The 24,928-nt window shown below is 40.4% G+C and overlaps 1 protein-coding gene across 1 annotated transcript in view; it reads right to left on the bottom strand.

Annotated features, from left to right (window-relative positions):
- The window catches only part of RIF1 (replication timing regulatory factor 1), a 675,273-nt gene that overhangs the window by 328,517 nt on the left and 321,828 nt on the right, over positions 1 to 24,928 (bottom strand). Inside the window, exon 21 of the mRNA XM_053712714.1 lies at positions 11,601 to 11,640. Within this exon, the coding sequence (XP_053568689.1) occupies positions 11,601 to 11,640 (40 nt within the window). The remainder of the gene's footprint in view (positions 1 to 11,600; positions 11,641 to 24,928) is intronic.

The following is a 24,928-nucleotide window of genomic DNA, read 5'->3' as shown; positions in this document are numbered from 1 at the left end:
TCCTGGCTACCAGCCTGGGAATGAGAGGAAACGGTGGGAATACATAAGCTAGGTTGAAGGTCCAAGGTGCTACTAGTGCATCTACTAGAGTCGCCTTGGGATCCCTGGATCTGGACCCGTAGCAAGGAACCTTGAAGTTCTGACGAGACGCCATCAGATCCATGTCTGGAATGCCCCATAATTGAGTTATTTGGGCAAAGATTTCCGGATGGAGTTCCCACTCCCCCGGATGGAATGTCTGACGACTCAGAAAATCTGCTTCCCAATTTTCCACTCCTGGGATGTGGATCGCAGACAAGTGGCAGGAGTGATCCTCCGCCCATTGAATTATCTTGGTCACTTCTTTCATCGCCAGGGAACTCCTTGTTCCCCCCTGATGATTGATATATGCAACGGTCGTCATGTTGTCTGATTGAAACCTTATGAATTTGGCCTTTGCTAGTTGAGGCCAAGCTCTGAGAGCATTGAATATCGCTCTCAGTTCCAGAATGTTTATCGGGAGAAGAGACTCTTCCCGAGACCATAGACCCTGAGCTTTCAGGGATTCCCAGACCGCGCCCCAGCCCACTAGACTGGCGTCGGTCGTGACAATGACCCACTCTGGTCTGCGGAAGCTCATTCCCTGTGACAGATTGTCCAGGGTCAGCCACCAACGGAGTGAATCTCTGGTCTTTTGGTCTACTTGAATCATCGGAGACAAGTCTGTATAATCCCCATTCCACTGTCTGAGCATGCACAGTTGTAATGGTCTTAGATGAATTCGTGCAAAAGGAACTATGTCCATTGTTGCAACCATCAATCCTATTACTTCCATGCACTGCGCTATGGAAGGACGAGGAACAGAATGAAGTACTTGACAAGAGCTTAGAAGTTTTGATTTTCTGACCTCTGTCAGAAAAATCCTCATTTCTAAGGAATCTATTATTGTTCCCAAGAAGGGAACTCTTGTTGACTGGGACAGAGAACTTTTTTCTTTGTTCACCTTCCATCCGTGAGATCTGAGAAAAGCTAGGACGATGTCCGTATGAGCCTTTGCTTTTGACAGGGACGACGCTTGAATTAGGATGTCGTCCAAGTAAGGTACTACTGCAATGCCCCTTGGTCTTAGAACCGCTAGAAGGGACCCTAGTACCTTTGTGAAAATCCTTGGAGCAGTGGCTAATCCGAATGGAAGTGCCACAAACTGGTAATGCTTGTCCAGAAAAGCGAACCTTAGGAACTGATGATGTTCCTTGTGGATAGGAATATGTAGGTACGCATCCTTTAAATCCACGGTAGTCATAAATTGACTTTCCTGGATGGTGGGTAGGATCGTTCGAATAGTTTCCATTTTGAACGATGGTACCCTGAGAAATTTGTTTAGGATCTTCAGATCCAAAATTGGTCTGAATGTTCCCTCTTTTTTGGGAACTATGAACAGATTGGAATAAAATCCCATTCCTTGTTCTCTTATTGGAACTGGATGTATCACTCCCATCTTTAACAGGTCTTCTACACAATGTAAGAATGCCTGTCTCTTTATTTGGTTTGAAGATAAGTGAGACCTGTGGAACCTTCCCCTTGGGGGTAGTTCCTTGAATTCCAGGAGATAACCTTGAGAAACTATTTCTAGCGCCCAAGGATCCTGAACATCTCTTGCCCAAGCCTGAGCAAAGAGAGAGAGTCTGCCCCCCACTATATCCGGTCCCGGATCGGGGGCTATCCCTTCATGCTGTTTTGGTAGCAGTGGTAGGCTTCTTGGCCTGCTTACCCTTGTTCCAGCCTTGCATTGGTTTCCAGGCTGGTTTGGGTTGTGAAGTATTACCCTCTTGCTTAGAGGATGCAGAATTAGAGGCTGGTCCGTTTCTGCGAAAGGGACGAAAATTAGGCTTATTTTTAGCCTTAAAAGACCTATCCTGTGGGAGGGCGTGGCCCTTTCCCCCAGTGATGTCTGAAATAATCTCTTTCAAATCTGGTCCAAATAATGTTTTACCTTTGAAAGGAATGTCAAGCAATTATGTCTTGGAAGACACATCCGCTGACCAAGACTTTAGCCAAAGCGCTCTGCGCGCCACGATAGCAAACCCTGAATATTTCGCCGCTAATCTAGCTAATTGCAAAGCGGCATCTAAAACAAAAGTTAGCCAATTTAAGTGCTTGAACTCTGTCCATAACCTCCTCATACGAAGATTCTTTACTGAGCGACTTTTCTAGTTCCTCGAACCAGAAACACGCTGCCGTAGTGACAGGAACAATGCATGAAATTGGTTGTAGAAGGTAACCTTGCTGTACAAAAATCTTTTTAAGCAAACCCTCTAATTTTTTATCCATAGGATCTTTGAAAGCACAACTATCTTCGATAGGAATAGTAGTGCGTTTGTTTAGAGTAGAAACCGCCCCCTCGACCTTGGGGACTGTCTGCCATAAGTCCTTTCTGGGGTCGACTATAGGAAATAATTTCTTAAATATAGGGGGGGGGGGGAACAAAAGGTATGCCGGGCTTTTCCCACTCTTTATTTACTATGTCCGCCACCCGCTTGGGTATAGGAAAAGCGTCGGGGGGCACCGGAACCTCCTCTAGGAACTTGTCCATCTTACATAATTTCTCTGGAATGACCAAATTGTCACAATCATCCAGAGTAGATAACACCTCCTTAAGCAGTGCACGGAGATGTTCTAATTTAAATTTAAATGTCACAACATCAGGTTCAGCTTGATGAGAAATTTTTCCTGAATCTGAAATTTCTCCATCAGACAAAACCTCCCTCATGGCCCCTTGAGATTGGTGTGAGGGTATGTCAGAACAGTTATCATCAGCGCCCTCTTGCTCTTCAGTGTTTAAAACAGAGCAATCGCGCTTTCTCTGATAAGTAGGCATTTTGGATAAAAGATTTGCTATGGAGTTATCCATTACAGCCGTTAATTGTTGCATGGTAATAAGTATTGGCGCACTAGATGTACTAGGGGCCTCCTGTGTGGGCAAAACTGGTGTAGACACAGTAGGGGATGATGTAGTATGTTTACTCCCCTCATTTGAGGAATCATCTTGGGCAATATTATCTGTGGCATTACTGTCCTTACTTTGTTTGGACACTATGGCACAATTATCACATAAATTTAAATGGGGAGACACATTGGCTTTCATACATATAGAACATAGCTTATCTGATGGTACAGACATGTTAAACAGGCTTAAACTTGTCAACAAAGCACAAAAAACGTTTTAAAATAAAACCGTTACTGTCTCTTTAAATTTCAAACTGAAAACACTTTATTACTGAATATGTGAAAAAGTATGAAGGAATTGTTCAAAAATTACCACAGTGTCTTAAAGCATTAAAAGTATTGCACACCAAATTTCAGAGCTTTAACCCTTAAAATAACGGAACCGGAGCCGTTTTTAAATTTGACCCCTATACAGTCCCAGCTATATGCTTTGCTGAGACCCAACCAAGCCCAGAGGGGAATACGATACCAAATGACGCCTTCTAGAAGCTTTTTTAGTGATTCTTAGATCCTCACACATGCATCTGCATGCCTTGCTCTCCAAAAACAACTGCGCAGTAATGGCGCGAAAATGAGGCTCAGTCTATAACTAGAAAGGCCCCCAGACTAAAAAGGGTGTCCAACACAGTGCCTGCCGTTTTTTAAACGTTCCCCAAGATTATAATGCCAATTATTAGCTAGAATCTGCATAATATGCCCCAATAAAGCAATCGTTTTAGCCCATAAAAATGTCTACCAGTTTTTAAGCCCTTTTTTAAGCCCTTTATTCTTTTATGTTTGACTAAGAAAATGGCTTACCGGTCCCCATGAGGGGAAATGACAGCCTTCCAGCATTACATGGTCTTGTTAGAAATATGGCTAGTCATACCTTAAAGGGACACTGAACCCAAATTTTTTCTTTTGTGATTCAGATAAAGCATGAATTTTTAAGCAACTTTCTAATTTACTCCTATTATCAAATTTTCTTTATTCTCTTGGTATCTTTATTTGAAATGCAAGAAACTAAGTTTAGATGCCGGCCCATTTTGGTGAATAACCTGGGTTGTCCTTGCTGGTTGGTGGAAAAAATCCATCAACCAATCAAAAAGTGCTGTCCAGAGTTCTTAACCCAAAAAAAGCTTAGATGGCTTTTATTTCAAATAAAGATAGCAAGAGAACGAAGAAAAATAATAATAGGAGTAAATTAGAAAGTTGCTTAAAATTGCATGCTCTATCTGAATCACAAAAGAAAAAAATTGGGTTCAGTGTCCCTTTAAGCAGAAAAGTCTGCTGTTTCCCCCAACTAAAGTTACTTCATCTCAACAGTCCTGTGTGGAAACAGCAATCGATTTTAGTTACTGTCTGCTAAAATCATCTTCCTCTTACAAACAGAAATCTTCATCCTTTTCTGTTTCAGAGTAAATAGTACATACCAGCACTATTTTAAAATAAACACTTGATAGAAGAATAAAAACTACATTTAAACACCAAAAAACTCTTAACCATCTCCGTGGAGATGTTGCCTGTGCAACGGCAAAGAGAATGACTGGGGTGGGCGGAGCCTAGGAGGGATCATGTGACCAGCTTTGCTGGGACTCTTTGCCATTTCCTGTTGGGGAAGAGAATATCCCACAAGTAAGGATGACGCCGTGGACCGGACACACCAATGTTGGAGAAAGAGCACACAATTTTACAAAACAGTGAAAAATGCAGCAATCCTTTTGAAATTTTCACAGTATGTACCTAAAGCCTTAATAAGATTGCACCACAAGTTGCAAAATGATTAACCCTTTAATGCCCAAACCGGAGCAGCCTAAAGCCAACACCCGGTTAAAATCACTACAGCACCTTGCCACAACCTTGCTGTGGCCCTACCTGCCCTTAGGGATCATATTTGGGGGAATATAGCTTCTTTAAGGCCCTCAAACAGCAGCAGGACCCTCCATGTGAAGCAGCATGAACTTCTCTGCAATTCTAAATGCGCATCTGAGGCGCGAAATTAGGCCCCTCCCACTCTACTCCGGAGCTGTGAGGCCTAGTAAATCACTCCTAGGTGAATAAAAAAACAGCCATGTGGGTAATAACCCCAGAAAGAGCCCAAAAGAGCTTTCAAAGTGTCTTGCAAACGATATTTTCCTTAGCTAAACAATCGATTGCCCTGAATAAGTGTCAACCAGCATAATTAGCCCTATTATGTAAGCATTCAATTCCTTACTAAGTCTGTGAATATAGCTTACCCTCCCCTCATGGGGATATTGTCAGTCTCTTCTAGCATTATCTAAGTCTTGTCTAGAAATAAATGACTGAACATACCTTATTGCAGTTCACCCTGCAAACTGTTCCCAACTGAAGTTTTCTGGTACTCCTCAGTCCTTTGTGGGAACAGCAGAGGATTTTCGTTACAACATGCTAAAATCATTCTCCTCTCAGCAGAAATCTTCATCACTTTTCTGCTAGAGAGTAAATAGTACAAACCGGTACCATTTAAAATAAACTTTTGATTGAAGATAATAAAAACTACAATTCTAACGCCACATTCACTTTACCCTCCCGAGAGAGACCCTAGCGCTTAGAGCCGGCAAAGAAAATGACTGGGGGGTGGAGCTAGAGGGGGAGCTATATGGACAGCTCTGCTGTGTGCTCTTTGCCACTTCCTTTAGGGAAGGAGAATATCCCACAAGTAAAGGATGAATCCATGGACTGGATACACCTTGCAAGAGAAAGTAACATAGCCCACACCCGATCACATGGAGTGCAAGACAGTACTTCCCCTGTTATTACAAGTACAGCCAGTAATAGGAGCTGTTCAACACTTTCAAAAACAAAAGTGAAACTTAAAAGTGAAACCGGTTTGTTCCAGCCAAAAACACAGTCTATCAGCCCAGGAAAAAAAAAAATCACACAAAGAAGCATGTATATAATACACTGATTAATTAACCCAATCTGTTCAATAAACCCCCTTCAGAGGATATTAACCCTGGAAACTATCTTACCTCCAGAATCCATGCTGTGGAACAGAACACAGCCTCTCAAGTGTGACAGTCTTATAGCAGGGCTCCCAACATGGACTGGAGTGAGAGAAAGCAGGCAGTGAAACGCGTCAAAAGTGATTGCTTTCGCAGAAAAACTTTCCCTGAATCTACAGACTCTAACTTTCATCAATACTCTCACTGAGAGGTTGTCATAACTACTTAAAACCCCAGTCGTATCTGCACTTTTATAAGTGCAATATTAAATTTTATAAAAACATAATTTATGTAAGAACTTACCTGATAAATTAATTTCTTTCATATTGGCAAGAGTCCATGCCTATAAATACCCCTCACCACACCCACAATTCAATTTAACAAAAAGCCAAGTAGTGGGGTGATAAAATAAGGAGTAGAAGAGCATAGAAAAAGAGGAACTGGAATTATAATTGTGCTTTTATAAAAAACAAACAAAAAAAAAAACATAACCACCATAAAAAGGGTGGGCCTCATGGACTCTTGCCAATATGAAAGAAATTAATCAGGTAAGTTCTTACATAAATTATGTTTTGTTTCATGTAATTGGCAAGAGTCCATGAGCTAGTGACGTATGGGATAGAAATACCCATGATGTGGAAGTGCACAGAAGAGTCACTAAGGAGTGAGGGATAAAATAGCAGCTATTTCCACTGAGAAATTAAATCCAAATCATAATTAAGTTTCCCTTGAAAAAACTAATCAAAAGCAGTAGAACCAAACTGAAACAGCTGCCTGAATAACTTTTTTTTACCAAAGACTGCGTTTAGAAAAAGCAAAAAACTTAAAATGGTAAAAACAACAAAAGAATGTAAAGAAGAACAAAATACTGCTTTGCAAATTTGATCATCTTAAGCTTCACTCTGAAAAAGCCCAAGAAATGGCGATTGAATTTAGCAGAATGAGTTGTAAATCTCTGAGGTGGAACCTGCCTAGCCTCCAAATAAGCTTTGAAAAACAAAAGCTTTAACGAGGATGCCAAAGAAATTCTTTAGGATTAGAAAACTGGAGAAATTGTTGTTCCTTCCTTAATGGTTGTTCAAATGCACAACCTTAGGAAAAAAAGAATTAGTCCACAAAACAACTTGGCTAGATGAAAAAAAAAAAAAAATTAGATAAGGAGACACAGAAGAGGGCTGATAAATCAGAAACTTTTTTAGCAGAAGAGATGGTCGAAAGAAACAATACTTTCCAAGAAAGTAGATAATCTTTAAGAAAATATAGGCTCAAAAGAAACAGCCTACAAAATTCTGGAACCAAATTAAGATTTCAAAAAAGAAGAATTAAATGAACAGGTTTGATACAAACCAAAAAGCCTGAACAAAACAGTGAATATTAGGAAGTTTAAACTATCTTTCTAGGAAACCGAAAGATCAGATTTTTGTCCCTTAAAAAATTTTTTAAGACAAACTTATCCAAACCGACCTAAAGAAACTGAAAAATTCTAGTTATTCTAAAAGAATGCCAAGAGAATTTACGAGAACACTATAAAATATAGGTTTTCCAAACCTGATAATACATGTTTCTTGAAACAAACTTATCAGCCTGCAACATAGCGATAAAAACTGAGAGAAACTTCTATGACTAAACACTAATCAATTTCCATACGCCCAAATTAGAAATTTGAGATCCTGAATAGCCCCTAAAACAAGAGGGCTGGCCAAAGAGAAAGCAGCCAAGGATGGCAAATGGACATCCGAACAAGATCCACATACCAAACCTGTGAGGCAATGCTGATGCTATCAGAAACACATGGATCTGTTCCAATATAATCTTGGAAATCACCGTTGGAAGAAAAAAACAGAGGCGGAAAGATGTAGTCAGGTTGCAAAACCAAGACACTGCTAATGCATCCACCATCTACACCTGAGGATCCCTGGACCTGAAAAGGTACCTGGGAAATGGAGAAGACACATCTGTATAGACAGACCACTCTCTCGGATGTAAAGACTGACGGCTGAGATAATCCACCTTCCAAATGTCTAAAATCGTAAAAAATAGGAGATGAATTCCATCTAAGAACGTATTCAAGATACTTCTTAATTGCTAAGGAACTACGAGTACCTATTGTTGATTGACAAATGCCACAGTTGTGATAGTCTGTCTGATAGCAAAACACGAAAAAGTTATCTCCTAAAAATAGGCTAAGCCTTAAAGAGCTCTGAAAAATAGAGTTCTAAAATAATCGAATGGAAACCTCACCTCTTGAAATTTCCAAACCCATTGTGCTGTCAAAAGACCTTCAGACAGCTCCCCAACCTGTAAGACTTGAATCCATTAAGAATACAGTCCAGGAAGGACAAACAAAAGGAGGCCCCCTGAATAAAATGATGATAGACTAACCACCAAAAAAGTTTACGGGGTTAAAATAACACTTTATTCAACAAATATGCAAAAAAAAAAAGACAGTACAAAAGCAGTACTCCAATAAGGTGTATTAGAGATGGGTATTTTCTCTTCCACCCCTTATTGATTTACACCAAACAGGATGTCGAACCAAATAAATTAAAAACATGAAGCCATCTGGAAGGGGGGGAGGGTGGTCAAAGTCTAATTCAATACATAGAGCGTTAATGGGAAATGGCTTATCAGTTATCACCACCCATACATCCAAATCGCATCAGGTTGGCATACAAAGCTCTGGTGCTCCAACATAGCACCAGAGCAGCATCCAAATCCTCAACAGTGCCCCACAATACTGCCATGAGTTAAAAAAACTGCACATAATCAGGAATAAATTAACCCTTTAAGTGCCTGACTTTCTGACCTCAGAAAATACAAAACAGTACTTACCTCTATAATAATCTGCCCGGCAGCAGGGCAGTTCACAAAGTTTGAATGGCAACACTCCTTAAATGGACCTGTGGAAAAACAAAAAAAATACTATCCTTAAAATATAATGTTCTCTCAACACATGAGGAACAAAAAGGGATTGGTGGTTCAATATTAGCATTCAAACATAAAGGACATCTGTAATCTATAACAGAGTCTAGGTCGATCTCAACAGAATTAAATAATTAAATTATAAACAATATTAAGAAAAAACTTTACTGTTTCTTTAAATTTTAAAACATAACTGCTTTATTTTTAATGTTTGGTAGGTTTAGACTATCTAGCTGGTGGGGAATCTAGCACACCTGAAGTAAATTTTATCCCAAAGTTTAAAGAGTTATAGTTAGTTGTAGTAGGTGGCGCAAAACAAGTTGCTATTCCCAATGTGTCTTACTGTAAATATGTGTGATAATATGTGGGCTCAATATATGTTAATGTTTTGATGAGTCCTAATTTTATATTCTCTTTTGGAAAAAATGGATGTCGAAACTATTTAAGAAATAAATATGATCCTTTATTTGATTATGGTAAATTTACCCAATAGTAGTGATGCTAAAAGTACAGTTAAACAAAAATTATTACAATTCCTTCAAAGTTTAAAAAATGACACCGGTGTCTCTATGTATAAAAATGTACATAATATATAAAAAATAAATTAAATTAAAATAATAACGTTGAAATCTTATAATTTATACAGTTTTGGGTTTATCACAAGTTGTAATTTCTAACAGAATGTTTGTAGATACAATTTTATAGTGGATAAAACAATAGTTGCTGTATAGTTCATATAGGATACTTTGTTTCAAGTTCAGCTATGCAATTGAGTTTGAGATCTTATCTTAGGCAACTATATATCAAATGTAGAGGTATGTTGGTGCGATTTTTATCACACTACAATATAAGTATACAAATTAGTACCTTGAACTGTATCTGTTTAATATCACTTTTGTGAGATAATTGCGGTTAAATAAACGCTGCTATGCCAGTGTTTTGATTAAGTTTCAAGATCAAGCTGGTGGCAGTTCTATATGAGCTGCTGGCGGTTAAATAAATGCCGCTTTGGTTTCCTCTTATTAGGTGGGCTTATCTGTTTGCTGCGAGAAAATTCACTTTTATATAAGTGTTTCGGTAGTTGTCGTGGCCGCTCAGTTACCTTATCCTTTGTCGGTCAGTGACCGATCGCGCTCTTAAGGGTTTCTTGGTGGGATCTTCGTTAAGTGCTAACCGTTTGCTGATGTTTTTTAAGTATCTCCGGTTTTTCTATTCTGTGGCTTGTCTGTCGGTCAGTGACCGATCACGATGGTATGGTTGTTGGATAACCTCATGATGTGGAATTTTTGCGTGCCTTTCCGGTCTGTTGTTCCCAGGTTTCTTAGATGTCGGTCAGTGACCGATCTGGGTGCTGAAATGTGGTTGTTGGGATAAGTAGAAAGTTTGTAGGATAAGTAGAAAAAGGATTTCTAGTTATCAATGTGATCTTTGCGGTTAAATATATGCCGCTCAGTGGGAACTCTAATATTTCAACTGGGTATAGCTGGTATTCACTTTGTCTTCTCAAATCCTGTGCAGGTGTGCTCTGGTATCAACATGTTTCGGCTGGACAGCCTTTTTCTTGAAAAATTGGAGCTGCTTCAATAATGTCAGGCTAACAAATATCCATTTGAACAAAAAAAAACGGCAAGATGTATATCCCTCCTCCATATACAGGAAGTGGGAGATTAAGAAGTGTGCAAAAGATCATTTTTACCGGCACACAAGCCCCGCCCATCGTGGGCGTGTCAAATATAACGTCAGTCAACATTTTAATAAAAAAACTAATAAAACCACCAAAACTGAGCCAAATTAACTCAAGTCCCCAGTGCCTGCAAAACTGCCATATATAATCCCCTTAAAACACTAGGAGTAATGTATTAAGTATCCCTGTCAGGGAAATAGTCAAGTGCCATGTTTTTTCCTTAAAGCTGCTTAAGAAAATAAAGTTAGCACTTACCTCAAAATCTGCCTGGCAGCAAGGCAGCTCACTAGGTTTGAGAGGTCCTTTCCCTCACATGGACCTGTGGAAAATAATAAGGGCAGCAACTTTTATTTAAATATGAGGGAGGCGCAGTGAGAATTATGTCCCACAAGTTCCCTTTGCTTAAAAGCCACCAATGCTCTACTGAAGAGACTGTAATTGACTACAGCTACCAACTGGAGGAAAAACAGCACATACTAGTACTGCAAAAAAAATAAAATCTTGATTGAAGAATCTTTCCAGACATCTAACTTTACCACTTCCTTACTCTAATGTAGGCAAAGAGAATGACTGGGGTTGGAGGGAAGGGAGGTGAAATTTAACAGCTTTGCTGTGGTGCTCTTTGCCGCCTCCTGCTGGGCAGGATTGATATTCCCAATAATAATTAGATGATCCGTGGATTCATCGTGTCATTAGAAAGAAATAAGCTTATGAACTTTACAGCTTAGCTAGCAGTTTCATTACAGAGAAAACGTACTAGAGATGTGCAATTGGCAGTTTTGTTCACTGCCAAACACGGAAGTAGGCGGCTGCTTTCAGAATTTGTCTCTTATCAGAGAAGAATCTCCTCTTGGGCAAGTGAAACACTAAACTCTGGATTTGCATTGATCTTGTTGTTTCACTTGCCCAAGAGGAGATTCGGCTCTGACAAGAGCCTAATACCAAAAGCAGCCGCCTACTTCTGTATTCGGCAGTGAACAAAACAGTTTATTGCACATCTCTAAAATATACTAACAGGGTGATTATTAAAAATACAATTTGGGGAATTTGAAAGCATTGCTTACCTTGATATTAAGGCCACTGTAAACTTTAGGAGATTCAGACCTAAAGAGAAAATAGTTATAAGATATCCATAAGTCTGACAATTTATTTAATTCAATGATTAACTGAATTCTCCACAAATTGTGCAATTATTTATACACACACGAAAGTTCCACATGCCACAAAAATATGTTGGTCATTTAGTATTACTAACTCAATGCACAGTGTTTTCTTGACATATGTAGCAGCTTAGTAGTAGTATATCTGCGGCTAATTTTGCCACCACAAGGGTGGTAAGATAAGTATATAAGAGTCTTTTCCCACAGGGCAAGCAAGAGGAATAAAAGGAGAAAAAAAAAAAAATATGTAAGAACTTACCTGATAAATTAATTTATTGCATATTGGCAAGAGTCCATGAGCTAGCGACGTATGGTATATACAATCCTACCAGGAGGGGCAAAGTTTCCCAAACCTCAAAATGCCTATAAATACACCCCTCACCACACCCACAATTCAGTTTAACGAATAGCCAAGTAGTGGGGTGATAAAGGAGTAAAAAGCATCAAAGGAATTTGGAAATAATTGTGGGCCTCATGGACTCTTGCCAATATGAAAGAAATTAATCAGGTAAGTTCTTACATAAATTATGTTTTCTTTCATGTAATTGGCAAGAGTCCATGAGCTAGTGACGTATGGGATAGAAATACCCAAGATGTGGGAGACCACAGAAGAGTCACTAGAAAGGGATAAAAAAAAAACAAAAAAAAAAATAACGGCTATTTCCGCTGAAAAAATTAAAACAAAAAAAATATGTCTCTTATGATTTAATTTTTTTTTCTTGTAATTTATAAGCAGAATAATCAAACTGAGACAGCTGCCTGAAGAACTTTTCTACCAGAGACTGCTGCTGCAGAGGCAAATACATCAAAACGGTAGAATTTAGAAAATGTATGCAAAGACGACCAAGTTGCTGCTTTGCAAATCTGATCAACTGCAGCTTCATTCTTAAAAGCCCAAGAAGTGGCGACTGATCTAGTAGAATGAGCTGTAATTCTCTGAGGCGAGACTGTCCCGCCTCCAAATAAGCCATGTGAATCAAAAGCTTTAACCACGATGCCAAAGAAATGGCAGAAGCTTTCTGGCTTTTCCTGGAACCAGAAAACAAATAGACTGGAAGTAGTTGTAAAATCCTTAGTAGCTTCGATATAGTATTTCAAAGCTCTTACAACATCTAAAGAATGTAAAGATCTTTCAAGAGCATTCTTAGGATTAGGACACAAAGAAGGAACAACAATTTCCCTACTAATGTTGTTAGAATTCACAACCTTAGGAAGAAATTTAAACGAAGTCCGCTAAACAGCAGACAATTCAGAAACTCTTCTAGCAGAAGAGATAGCCAAAATGAACAATACTTTCCAAGAAAGTAGTTTAATATCCAGAGAATGCATAGGCTCAAACGGAGGAGCCTGCAAAGCTTTTAAAACCAAATTAAGACTGCAAGGAGGAAAAAGGAAATTTATGCTTACCTGATAAATTGATTTCTTCTACAATACGACGAGTCCACGGATTCCTCCTTACTTGTGGGATATTATCCTCCTGCTAACAGGAAGTGGCAAAGAGCACCACAGCAGAGCTGTCTATATAGCTCCTCCCTTGACTCCACCCCCCAGTCATTCGACCGAAGGTATAGGAAGAAAAAGGAGAAACTAAAAAAGGTGCAGAGGTGACTGAAGTTTAAAAACAAAAATATAATCTGTCTAAAATGACAGGGAGGGCCGTGGACTCGTATCGTAGAAGAAATCAATTTATCAGGTAAGCATAAATTTCATTTTTTTTCTACTAGATACGATGAGTACACGGATTCATCCTTACTTGTGGGATACAATACCAAAGCAACAGGACACGTATGAACGGGAGGGACAAGACAGATACCTAAACGGAAGGCACCACTGCTTGAAGAACACTTTCCTCCCAAAAACAGCCTCAGAAGAAGCAAAAGTATCAAATTTGGAAAATTTGGAAAAAGTATGAAGGGAGGACCAAGTCGCAGCCTTACAAATCTGTTCAACAGAAGAATCGTTTTTAAAAGCCCATGTGGAAGCCACCGCTCTAGTAGAATGAGCAGTAATTTTTTCAGAAGGCTGCTGTCCAGCAGTCTCGTATGCCAGGCGGATGATGCTTTTCAGCCAAAAAGAAAGAGGTAGCCGTAGCTTTTTGACCACTACGCTTTCCAGAATAAACAATGAATAGAGAAGATGTTTGACGGAAATCCTTGGTCGCTTGCAAGTAAAATTTCAAGGCACAAACCAGGTCCAAGTTATGTAACAGACGTTCCTTCTTAGACGAAGGATTAGGACACAAGGAAGGAACAACAATTTCCTGATTAATATTCTTATTTGAAACAAACTTAGGAAGGAATCTAGGTTTAGTACGCAAAACCACATTATCAGAATGGAATATAAGATAAGGTGAATCACATTGTAACACAGAAAGCTGAGAAACCCTTCGAGCAGAAGAGATAGCAACTAAGAGCAAAAAACTTTCTAAGATAAAAGCTTAATATCCATGGAATGCATGGGTTCAAACGGAACCCCTTGAAGAACATTGAGAACTAAAGTCAAACTCCATGGCGGAGGAATAGGTTTAAACACAGGCTTGATTCTGATTAAAGCCTGACAAAAAGACTGAACGTCTGGGACATCCGCCAGACGCTTGTGTAGTAAAATTGACAAAGCAGAAATGTGTCCCTTTAAGGAACTAGCTGATAATCCCTTCTCCAATCCTTCTTGGAGAAAGGACAAAATCCTAGGAATCCTAACCCTACTCCATGAGTAGCCCTTGGATTCGCACCAAGAAAGATATTTACGCCATAACTTATGGTAAATTTTTCTAGTGAAAGGCTTTCGAGCCTGAATCAAAGTATCAATGACCGACTCAGAGAATCCCCTCTTAGATAAAATCAAGCGTTCAATCTCCAGGCAGTCAGCTGCAGAGAATTTAGATTTGGATGTTGGAACGGACCTTGGATGAGAAGGTCCTGTCTCAATGGCAGTTTCCATGGTGGCAGAGATGACATGTCCACTAGATCTGCATACCAAGTCCTGCGTGGCCACGCAGGCGCTATCAGGATTACTGAAGCTCTCTCCTGTTTGATTCTTGCAATCAGACGAGGTAGGAGAGGAAATGGAGGAAACACATAAGCCAGGTTGAACGACAAAGGTACTGATAGAGCATCTATTAGTACAGCTTGGGGATCCCTTGACCTGGACTCGTAACAAGGAAGTTTGGCAATCTGACGAGAAGCCATCAGATCCAATTCCGGTGTACCCCATTAATGAATCAATGACGCAAACACCTCCGGATGAAGCTCCCACTCCGCCGGATGAAAAGTCTGACGACTTAGAAAATCCGCTTCCCAGTTCTCTACTCCTGGGATATAGATTGCCGATAGGTGGCACGAGTGAGTCTCCACCCATCGGATTATCTTTGAAACCTCATCGCTAGAGAACTCTTTGTTCCCCCTTGATGATTTATATATGCTACAGTCGTGATTGTCTGACTGGAATCTTATGAATTCGGTCAAGGCCAAATGAGGCCACGCCTGAAGCGCGTTGAATTTTGCTCTCAGTTCCAGAATATTGATTGGTAATAGGGACGACTCCTGAGTCCAAACACCCTGAGCCTTGAGGGAATTCCAGACTGCACCCCAGCCTAAGAGGCTGGCGTCCGTCGACACTATCACCCATGCTGGCCTGCGGAAACACATTCCCTGGGACAGATGATCCTGTGACAACCACCAAAGAAAAGAGTCTCTGGTCTCTAGGTCCAGATTTATCTGAGATAAATTTGCATAATCCCCATTCCACTGTCTGAGCATGCACAGCTGCAGTGGTCCGAGATGAAAGCAAGCAAACGGAACGATGTCCATTGCCGCTACCATTAACCTCTATACACTGTGCCACTGATGGCCTAGGAATGGACTGAAGTGCTCTGCAAGTAGTTAGAATCTTTGACTTTCTGATTTTTCAGGTCTACCGAGTCTATCAGAGTTCCCAAGAATGGAACTCTTGTTAGTGGAACTAGTGAACTCTTTTCTATATTCACTTTCCAACCGTGAGATCTTAGAAATGCCAACACGATGTCCGTGTGAGATTTGGTCAGGTGATAAGTTGACGCCTGGATCAAAATATCGTCCAGATAGGGCGCCACTGCTATGCCCCGCGGCCTGAGAACTGCCAGAAGGGACCCTAGCACCTTTGTGAAGATTCTGGGAGCTGTGGCCAACCCGAAAGGAAGGGCCACAAACTGATAATGTTCGTCCAGAAAGGCGAACCTTAGAAACTGATGATGATCCTTGTGGATAGGAATGTGAAGATACGCATCCTTTAGGTCCACGGTGGTCATATATTGACCCTCCTGGATCATTGGTAAAATTGTTCGTATAGTCTCCATCTTGAACGATGGGACTATGAGAAATTTGTTTAGGCATTTGAGATCTAAAATCGGTCTGAAGGATCCCTCTTTTTTTGGGAACCACAAACAGATTTGAGTAAAACCCCTGTCCTAGCTTTGGAACTGGACAAATTACACCCATGGTATAGAGGTCTTTTACACAGCGTAAGAACGCCTCTTTTTGTCTGGTCTACAGACAAACGTGAAAGATGAAACCTCCCTCTTGGGAGAAAATCCTTGAATTCTAGCCGATACCCCTGGTTCACAATTTCTAATGCCCAGGGATCCTGAACATCCCATGCCCGAGCGAAGAGAGAAAGTCTGCCCCCTACTAAATCCGGTCCCGGATCGGGGGCTGCCCCTTCATGCTGTCTTGGTAGCAGCAGCAGGCTTCTTAACTTGTTTACCCTTATTCCAGGCCTGGTTAGGTCTCCAGACTGACTTGGATTGTGCAAAATTCCCCTCCTGCTTTGTGGCGGAAGAGGAAGTAAAGGGTCCACCTTTAAACTTTCTAAAGGAACTAAAATTATTTTGTTTAGCCCTCATCTTAACAGTCTTTTCCTTAGGTAGGACATAACCTTTATCTCCAGTAATGTCTGAAATTATTTCCTTCAGTTCAGGCCCGAATAGGGTCTTGCCTTTAAAAGGAATAGCTAAAAGCTTAGATTTTGATGATACATCAGCAGACCAAGATTTAAGCCATAACGCTCTACGCGCTAAAATGGCAAAGCCTGCATTTTTCGCCGCTAATTTAGCCATTTGAAAAGCGGCATCAGTAATAAAAATTAGCTAACTTGAGAGCCTTAATTCTATCCAAAATATCATCTAATGGGGTCTCAACCTTAAGAGACTCCTCTAGAGCCTCAAACCAAAAAGCTGCTGCAGTAGTAACTGGAACAATGCATGCTATAGGTTGTAGAAGAAAACCCTGATGAATAAACAATTTCTTTAGAAGACCCTCCATTTTTTTATCCATAGGATATTTAAAAGCACAATTGTCCTCAATAGGTATAGTTGTACGCTTAGCTAGGGTAGAAATAGCTCCCTCCACCTTAGGGACCGTTTGCCAAGAATCCCGAATGGTGTCAGATATGGGAAACATTTTCTTAAAATTAGGAGGGGGAGAGAACGGAATGCCTGGTCTATGACATTCCTTAGTTACAATGTCCGAAATTCTTTTAGAGACTGGAAAAACATCACAATTTCTCTGGGGGTATTACAATAGGGTCACAATCATCCAGAGTCGCTAAAACCTCCCGGAGTAACAGGCGGAGGTGTTAAATTTAAAGGACATCCCGTCCGAGTCTGTCTGAGGTAATACATTTCCTGAATCTGAAAGCTCTCCCTCAGACAGCAATTCCCCGACCCCCAAATCAGAACACTGAGGGTACATCGGAAATGGCCAATAAAGCATCAGCGGGCTCAGCATTTACCTTAATATCGGACCTACTGCGCTTACCTTGTAAACCTGGCAATTTAGATAATACCTCTGTAAGGGTAGTAGACATAACTGCAGCCATAGCTTGCTTGCAGAGTAAAAGAATTAGACGCACTAGAAGTACTTGGCGTTGCTTGAGTGGGCGTTAGAGGTTGTGACACTTAGAGAATTGGATGGCATAATCTGGTTCTCTTCAGACTGAGAATCATCCTTAGACATACTTTTATCACTTAAAATATGTTCTTTGCAATGTAAGGCCCTTTCAGTACATGAGGGACACAATGTAAGTGGGGGTTCCACAATGGCTTCTAAACACATAGAGCATTGACTTTCCTCAATGTCAGACATGTTGAACAGGCTAGTAACCACAAAAAGTTTTGAAAATACTTTATTTAATGGAAAAAAAACAACAATTTGAAAAACGGTACTGTGCCTTTAAGAAGTAAAAAAGCACAGAATTTTTACCTCTATGGTAAAAACGTTACCCAAAAACGTTATAAGAAATAGATTAGCAACACCCTGCACCTCGCCACAGCTCTGCTGTGGCGCCTACCTGCCCTCAGGGGTCTGAGAAATCTTACTATACCCTCCAATACCATTGAACATAAAAAAAGTTTTTATCATAAAAAACGTTATGTTGCCAGTGTCAACCATGCTGCCATTCCTTTGCTGCATTTTAGCCCATAGACAATATACAGTTCCCAGTAATACCCCTTCATATATGTAGGATTACTGCTTACCCCTTCCCTCATGGGAACTATGTCAGCCTGTTCTGAAATACCAGTCTCTCCAGAAATAATGACTGAACATACCTCAATGCTTGTAGCATGAAAAACGTTCCCCACACTGAAGCTTCTCAAGTACTCCTCAGGATCTTAGCGACAACTGGAAAGATCATCAATCTTCAGGCAGAAATCTTCTTCCATCTGCTGCCTGAGGAAAAATAGCACTCACCAATACCATTTAAAAAAAAAAAGTCTTGCTTGAAGAAAATAAAAACTATCATTTTAACACCTCATTCACTTTACCTCTTCCTATTACTAGTATAGGTAAAGAGAATGACTGGGGGTGGAGTCAAGGGAGGAGCTATATAGACAGCTCTGCTGTGGTGCTCTTTGCCACTTCCTGTTAGCAGGAAGATAATATCCCAGAGTAAGGATGAAATCCGTGGACTCGTCGTATCTAGTAGAAGAAAATTGATTTAATAACAGGCTTGATACAAACCAAAGCCTGAACAAAACAGTGAATATCAGGAAGCTTAGCAATCTTTCTATGAAATAAAACAAAGAGCAGATATTATTCCCTTTAAAGTACTTGCAGACAAACTTTTATCCAAACCATCCTGAAGAAACTAAAAAATTCTAGGAATTGTAAAAGAATGCCAAGAGAATTTATGAGAACACCATGAAATATAGGTTTTGCAAACCCGATAATAAATCTTCCTTGAAACAGACTTACGAGCCTGAAATATAGTATTAATCACTGAGTCAGAGAAACTATGACTAAGCATTCAATTTCCATACCTTTAAATTTAGCGATTTGAGATCCTAATGGAAAAACGGCCCTTGAGACAGAAGGTCTGGCCTTAACGGAAGTGGCCAAGGTTGGCAACTGGACATCCGGACATGATCCGCATACCAAAACCTGTGAGGCCATGCTGGTGCTATCAGAAACACATGCAAATGTTCCATTATGATCTTGGAGATCACCCTTGGGAGGCGAACTAGAGGCGGAAAAATATAAGCAGCTTGGTAAAACCAAGGAACTGCTAACGCATCCACGATCTCCGCCTGAGGATCCCTGGAAAGGTACCTGGGAAGCTTCTTGTTTAGATGGGATGCCATCAGATCTATTTCAGGAAAACTCCACATCTGTACAATCTGATAAAATACATGGATGAGACACCACTCCCCTGGATGTAAGAACTGGCGGCTGAGATAATCCGCTTCCCAATTGTCTACACCTGGGATATGTATTGCAGAAATTAGACAGGAATTGGATTCTGCCCAAGACAGTATCCAAGAAACTTCTTTCATCGCTAAAAGGACTGCGAGTCCCCCCTTGATGATTGACATATGCCACAGTTGTGATATGGTCTGCCTGAAAACAAATGAATAATTCTCTTTAATAGCGGCCAAGCCTGAAGAGCCCTGAAAATAGCACAGAGTTCTAGAATATTGATTGGTAACCTCGCCTCTTGAGGATTCCAAACATCTTGTGCTATCAGAGACCCCCAGACAGCTCCCCAACCTGTGAGACTTACATCTGTTGAAATCAGTGTCCAGGCAGGAACAAAAAAGGCCCCTTGAATAAGCCGATGGACTAACCACCAGGAAAGAGAGAGAGTTGAATGTTGGGATTTAAGTATAGCAACTGTGATATCCGAGTATAATCCCTGCACCATTGATTCAGCCTGCAAAGCTGCAGAGGTCTCACATGAAAACAAGCAAAGGGGATTCGCGTCCAATGCTGCAGTCTTGAGACCTAAAACTTCCATGCACATAGCCACTAAAGGGAATGATTGAGACTGAAGGTTTTGACAGACAGAAACCAATTTCATTCGTCTCTTGTCTGTTTAAGACAGTCAGAACTGAATATATCTGGAAACCTAAAAAGGTGACCCTTGTCTGAGGAATCAAGGAACTCTTTGGTAAATTGATCCTCCAACCAGGTCTTTGAAGAAAAACCACAAGTTGATTTGTGTGAGATTCTGCTAAATGAAAAGATTGAGCCAGTACCAAGATATCGTCCAAATAAGGGAACGCTGCAATACCCTGCTCTGATTACAGATAGAAGGGCACCGAGACCCTTTGAAAAGATTCTTGGCGCTGTTGCAAGGGCAAATAGAAGAGCAACAAACTGGCAATGCTTGTATAGAAAAGAGAATCTCAGAAACCAATTAGAAGCTTTAGATTTGCCTTTAGACTTTATCTTGATGCAAAAAAACTCCCTTCCCCCCAGTAATAGTGGAAATAATTGAATCCAACTGGGAACCAAATTATTGCCCTGGAATGAAAGATAGTAACCTAGATTTAGATACCGTGTCAGCATTCCATGATTTGAGCCATAAAGCTCTTCTAGCTAAAACAGTCAAAGACATAGATTTAACATTAATCTTGATATCAAAAATAGCATCACAGATAAAATGATTAGCATGTTGAAGCAAACGAACAATGCTATGCAAATCAGAGTTTTTTCTTGTTGTGCTAAGCTATCCAACCAAAAAGTTGATGCAGCCGCAAAATCAGCCATAGAAATGGCAGGTCTAAGCATATAGCCAGAATGCAAATAAGCTTTCCTTAGATAAGATTCAATCTTCCTATCTAAAAGGATCCATAAAAGAGGTACTTCCATAGGAATAGTAGTACGTTTAGCAAGAGTAGAAATTAGCCCCATCAACCTTTGGGACTTTCCCAAAACTCTAAATTAACCACTGGCAAAGGATACAACTTTTTAAACCTTGAAGAAGGAACAAAAGAAGTACCAGACTTAGACCATTCCTTAGCAATCACATCAGAAATAGCATCAGGAACAGGAAAAACCTCAGGAGTAGTCACAGGAAGTTTATAAAAATAAAAAGAATTTAAACGTTTACTGGATTATCAAGAGGACCAGACTCCTCAATATCCAAAGTTATTAACACTTCTTTTAACAAAGAACAAATATACTCAATCTTAAAAAGATAAGATGATTTATCAGTGTCAATGTCTGAAGTAGGATCTTCTGAGTCAGAGAGATCCTCAGGAGGATATATCAGTATGTTGTCGTTCATTACAAATTTCATCAGTAATGAGAAGTTTTAAAAGACCTTTTACGTTTATTTGAAGGCGGTATAGCAGCCATAGCCTTCTGTATTGCATCAGCAATATAATTTTTCATATCAACAGGGATATCATGTACTTTAGATGTTGAAGGAACAACAGATACTGTACGAGCACTAATAGAAACCTTTTCTGCATTCAAAAGCTTATGACGACTAACATACTACAGTTGGAGATATAATCTCCACTATCTTACAACAGATACACTTCGCTTTGGTAGCACTGTGTTCAGGCAGCATGGTTCCTACAGCAGCTTCTGAGACAGGATCAGATTGAGACATCTTGTAAAATGTAAAAAAGAAAAACATTAAACAAAAATATCTTATTTCCACATATAGCAGTTTCAGGAATGGGAAAAAATGCAAATGCTAAAACTGAGAAAAAAGGAAATTTATGCTTACCTGATAAATTTAATTTCTTCAACGATACGAAGAGTCCACGGATTTCATCCTTACTTGTGGGATATTATCCTCTTGCTAACAGGAAGTGGCAAAGAGCACCACAGCAGAGCTGTATATATAGCTCCTCCCTTCCTCTTCACTTCCAGTCATTCGACCGAAGGTTATAGGAAGAGAAAGGAAAAGCTATAAGGTGCAGAGGTGACTGAAGTTGTAAATAAAAAATATAATCTGTCTTTAAATTGACAGGGAGGGCCGAGGAATTGTCGTATGGTAGAAGAAATCAATTTATCAGTTAAGCATAAATTTCCTTTTCTTCTACAAGATACGACAAGTCCACGGATTTCATCCTTACTTGTGGGATACAATACCAAAAAGCAACAGGACACTGATGAAAGGGAGGGACAAGACAGAGACCTAAACGGAAGGCACCACTGCTTGAAGAGCACTTTCCTCCCAAAAACAGCCTCAGAAGAAGCAAAAGTATCAAATTTGTAAAATTTGGAAAAAGTATGAAGGAACGACCAAGTCGTGGCCTTACAAATCTGTTCAACAGATGCATCATTTTTAAAGGCCCATGTGGAAGCCACAGCCCTAGTAGAATGAGCTGTAATTCTTTCAGGAGGCTGCTGTCCAGCAGTCTCATATGCCAGGCGGATGATACTTCTCAGCCAAAAAGAAAGAGGTAGCCGTAGCTTTCTGACCCCTACGCTTTCCAGAATAAACAATGAATAATGAAGATGATTGACGGAAATCCTTAGTTGCCTGCAAGTAAAACTTTAAGGCACGGACCACATCCAAATTATGCAACATACGCTCCTTCTTGGAAGAAGGATAAGGACATAAAGGAACAACAATTTCCTGATTAATATTCTTATTGGGAACCACCTTAGGAAGAAATCCAGTTTTGGTACGTAAAACCACCTTATCAGAATGAAAAATGAGATTAAGCGAATCACACTAACGCTGAAAGCTCAGAAACTCTTCGAGAAGAAATAACCAAAAACCGTAATTTCCAAGATAATAATTTAATATCTATGGAATGCATGGGTTCAAACGGTACCCCTTAAAGAACACGAACTAAATTCAAACTCCAGGGAGGAGTAATAGGTCTAAATACAGGCTTAATTCTAGATAAAGCCTGACAAAAAGACTGAACATCTGGCACATCTGCCAAACGTTTGTGAAACAGAATTGACAAAGCAGAAATTTGTCCCTTTAAGGAACTTGCTGATAACCCTTTCTCCAGACCTTCTTGGAGAAAAGACAGAATCCTAACTTTACTCTGAGTAACCCTTGGATTCACACCAATAAAGATATTTACGCCATATCTTATGATAGATTTTTCTAGTGACAGGCTTTCTAGCCTGTATCAAAGTATTGATGACTGAATCAGAGAATCCTCGCTTCGATAAAATCAAGCGTTCAATCTCCAAGCAGTCAGCTGCAGAGAAACTAGATTTGGATGTTGGAAAGGGCCATGAATGAGAAGGTCCTGTCTCAAAGGAAGTTTCCACGGTGGCAGAGAGGATATGTCCACTAGATCCGCATACCAAGTCCTGCGTGGCCACGCAGGCGCTATCAGGATTACTGAAGCTCTCTCCTGTTTGATTCGAGCAATCACGCTTGGAAGGAGAGGAAATGGTGGAAACACATAAGCTAGGCTGAACGACCAAGGCATCTATCAGTTTGGCCTGAGGATCCCTCGATCTGGATCCGCATCTTGGAAGCTTGGCATTCTGTCGAGATGCCATCAGATCCAATTCCGGTCTGCCCCATCGGAGAATCAGTAAGGCAAACACCTCCGGGTATGAAAGGTCTGTCGACTTAGAAAATTTGCTTCCCAGTTCTCTACTCCTGGGATGTAGATTGCTGACATCGGATTATCTTGGATACTTCTATCATCGCTAAGGAACTCCTTGTTCCCCCTTGATTGATATATGCCACAGTAGTGATGTTGTCCAACTGGAATCTGATAAATTTGTCCGAAGCCAACTGAGGCCACGCCTGAAGCGCATTGAATATTGCTCTCAGGGAATTCCAGACTGCCCCCCAGCCCAGAGCCTTCAGGGAATTCCAAACTGCCCCCCAGCCCAGTAGGCTGGCGTCCGTTGTCACTATCACCCAAAACTGCTTAAATAACGTTAGACTAAAAAATTTACTTAAACTCTTTGGTTTATCCAAAATATACTGCACCCCAGTAGCAAAGGGAAAAAAAAGGCTCTAAAGTAACTTAGATCAGAAAATAGTCAGTTTAAATAACCCCTGCACCTCCCCACAGCTCTGCTGTGGCGCCTACCTGCCCCCAGGTATTTCGAAACAACTGGCTAACACTCCGGACCAGAGATAGACTGTCCAGGAGCCACCCGAGTTGCTGCTTGCTGCTTCTTAGACAGAAGGAAGTGCGCATCTGAGCGAGCAAAAACAAGCCCCGCCGCTTAAGGCCGAAGCCAGAGTAGGCCCAAACATAACCGCAAGGTGAAGCGGTTTTACACACAAGCCAAGTGAAAAACTATATACACCCCAAATACATCCCAGTAAGTCATACTGGTTATATGCAAAATAAAAACTTTATGAACCGTTTTTCTTTTCCTCTCCCATAGTCTCATAATGCCCTTAAAATGTCAAGTAGCAAAAAAAAAAAAAAAAAAAACAAGGGACTCCAGTAACACCCCTCTGTATAACAGGTCTACTGTTTACCCAATTCCCATACAGAGAAATAAATGCCAGCCAGTTCTGATATATCAAGTCTCCTCAGAAATAAAAGGCTGCACATACCTTAATGCTGCTTGTAGCATGAAACCAGTCTCCACACTGAAGATGTCTCATGTGTTACCTTCAGAAGTCTTGAGGGAACCAGTATGGATCTTAGTTACAGCTGCATCAACCTCAGGGCAGAAATCTTCTTCCATAACCTCTGGAGGAAAATAGTACACACCGGTACCATTTAAAATAAAAAACTTCTTGATTGAAGAAAATAAAACTAACACCTACAAGTAAGGATGAAATCCATGGACTCGCCTTATCTTGTAGAAGAAAAGCAAATAGCATAGCCCTCTGAGCATAAAGAAGGCAAGGAGCATATAAGAAGTGGGGTAAAATATAAATACATTTTTTGGCGCCAAGAACGACGCAAAAAGAAGATGAGAAATGTTTTGGCGCCAACATCCGGAAATGACGCAACTCGCGTCAAACGCAATTTCGCACCAAACAACCTTGCGTCAAAGATGCAGGAAATTACG

Source organism: Bombina bombina, chromosome 1 (genome assembly GCF_027579735.1).
Source record: "Bombina bombina isolate aBomBom1 chromosome 1, aBomBom1.pri, whole genome shotgun sequence".
Lineage (NCBI taxonomy): Eukaryota > Metazoa > Chordata > Amphibia > Anura > Bombinatoridae > Bombina > Bombina bombina.
This window is presented reverse-complemented; position numbering and strand designations above follow the sequence as displayed.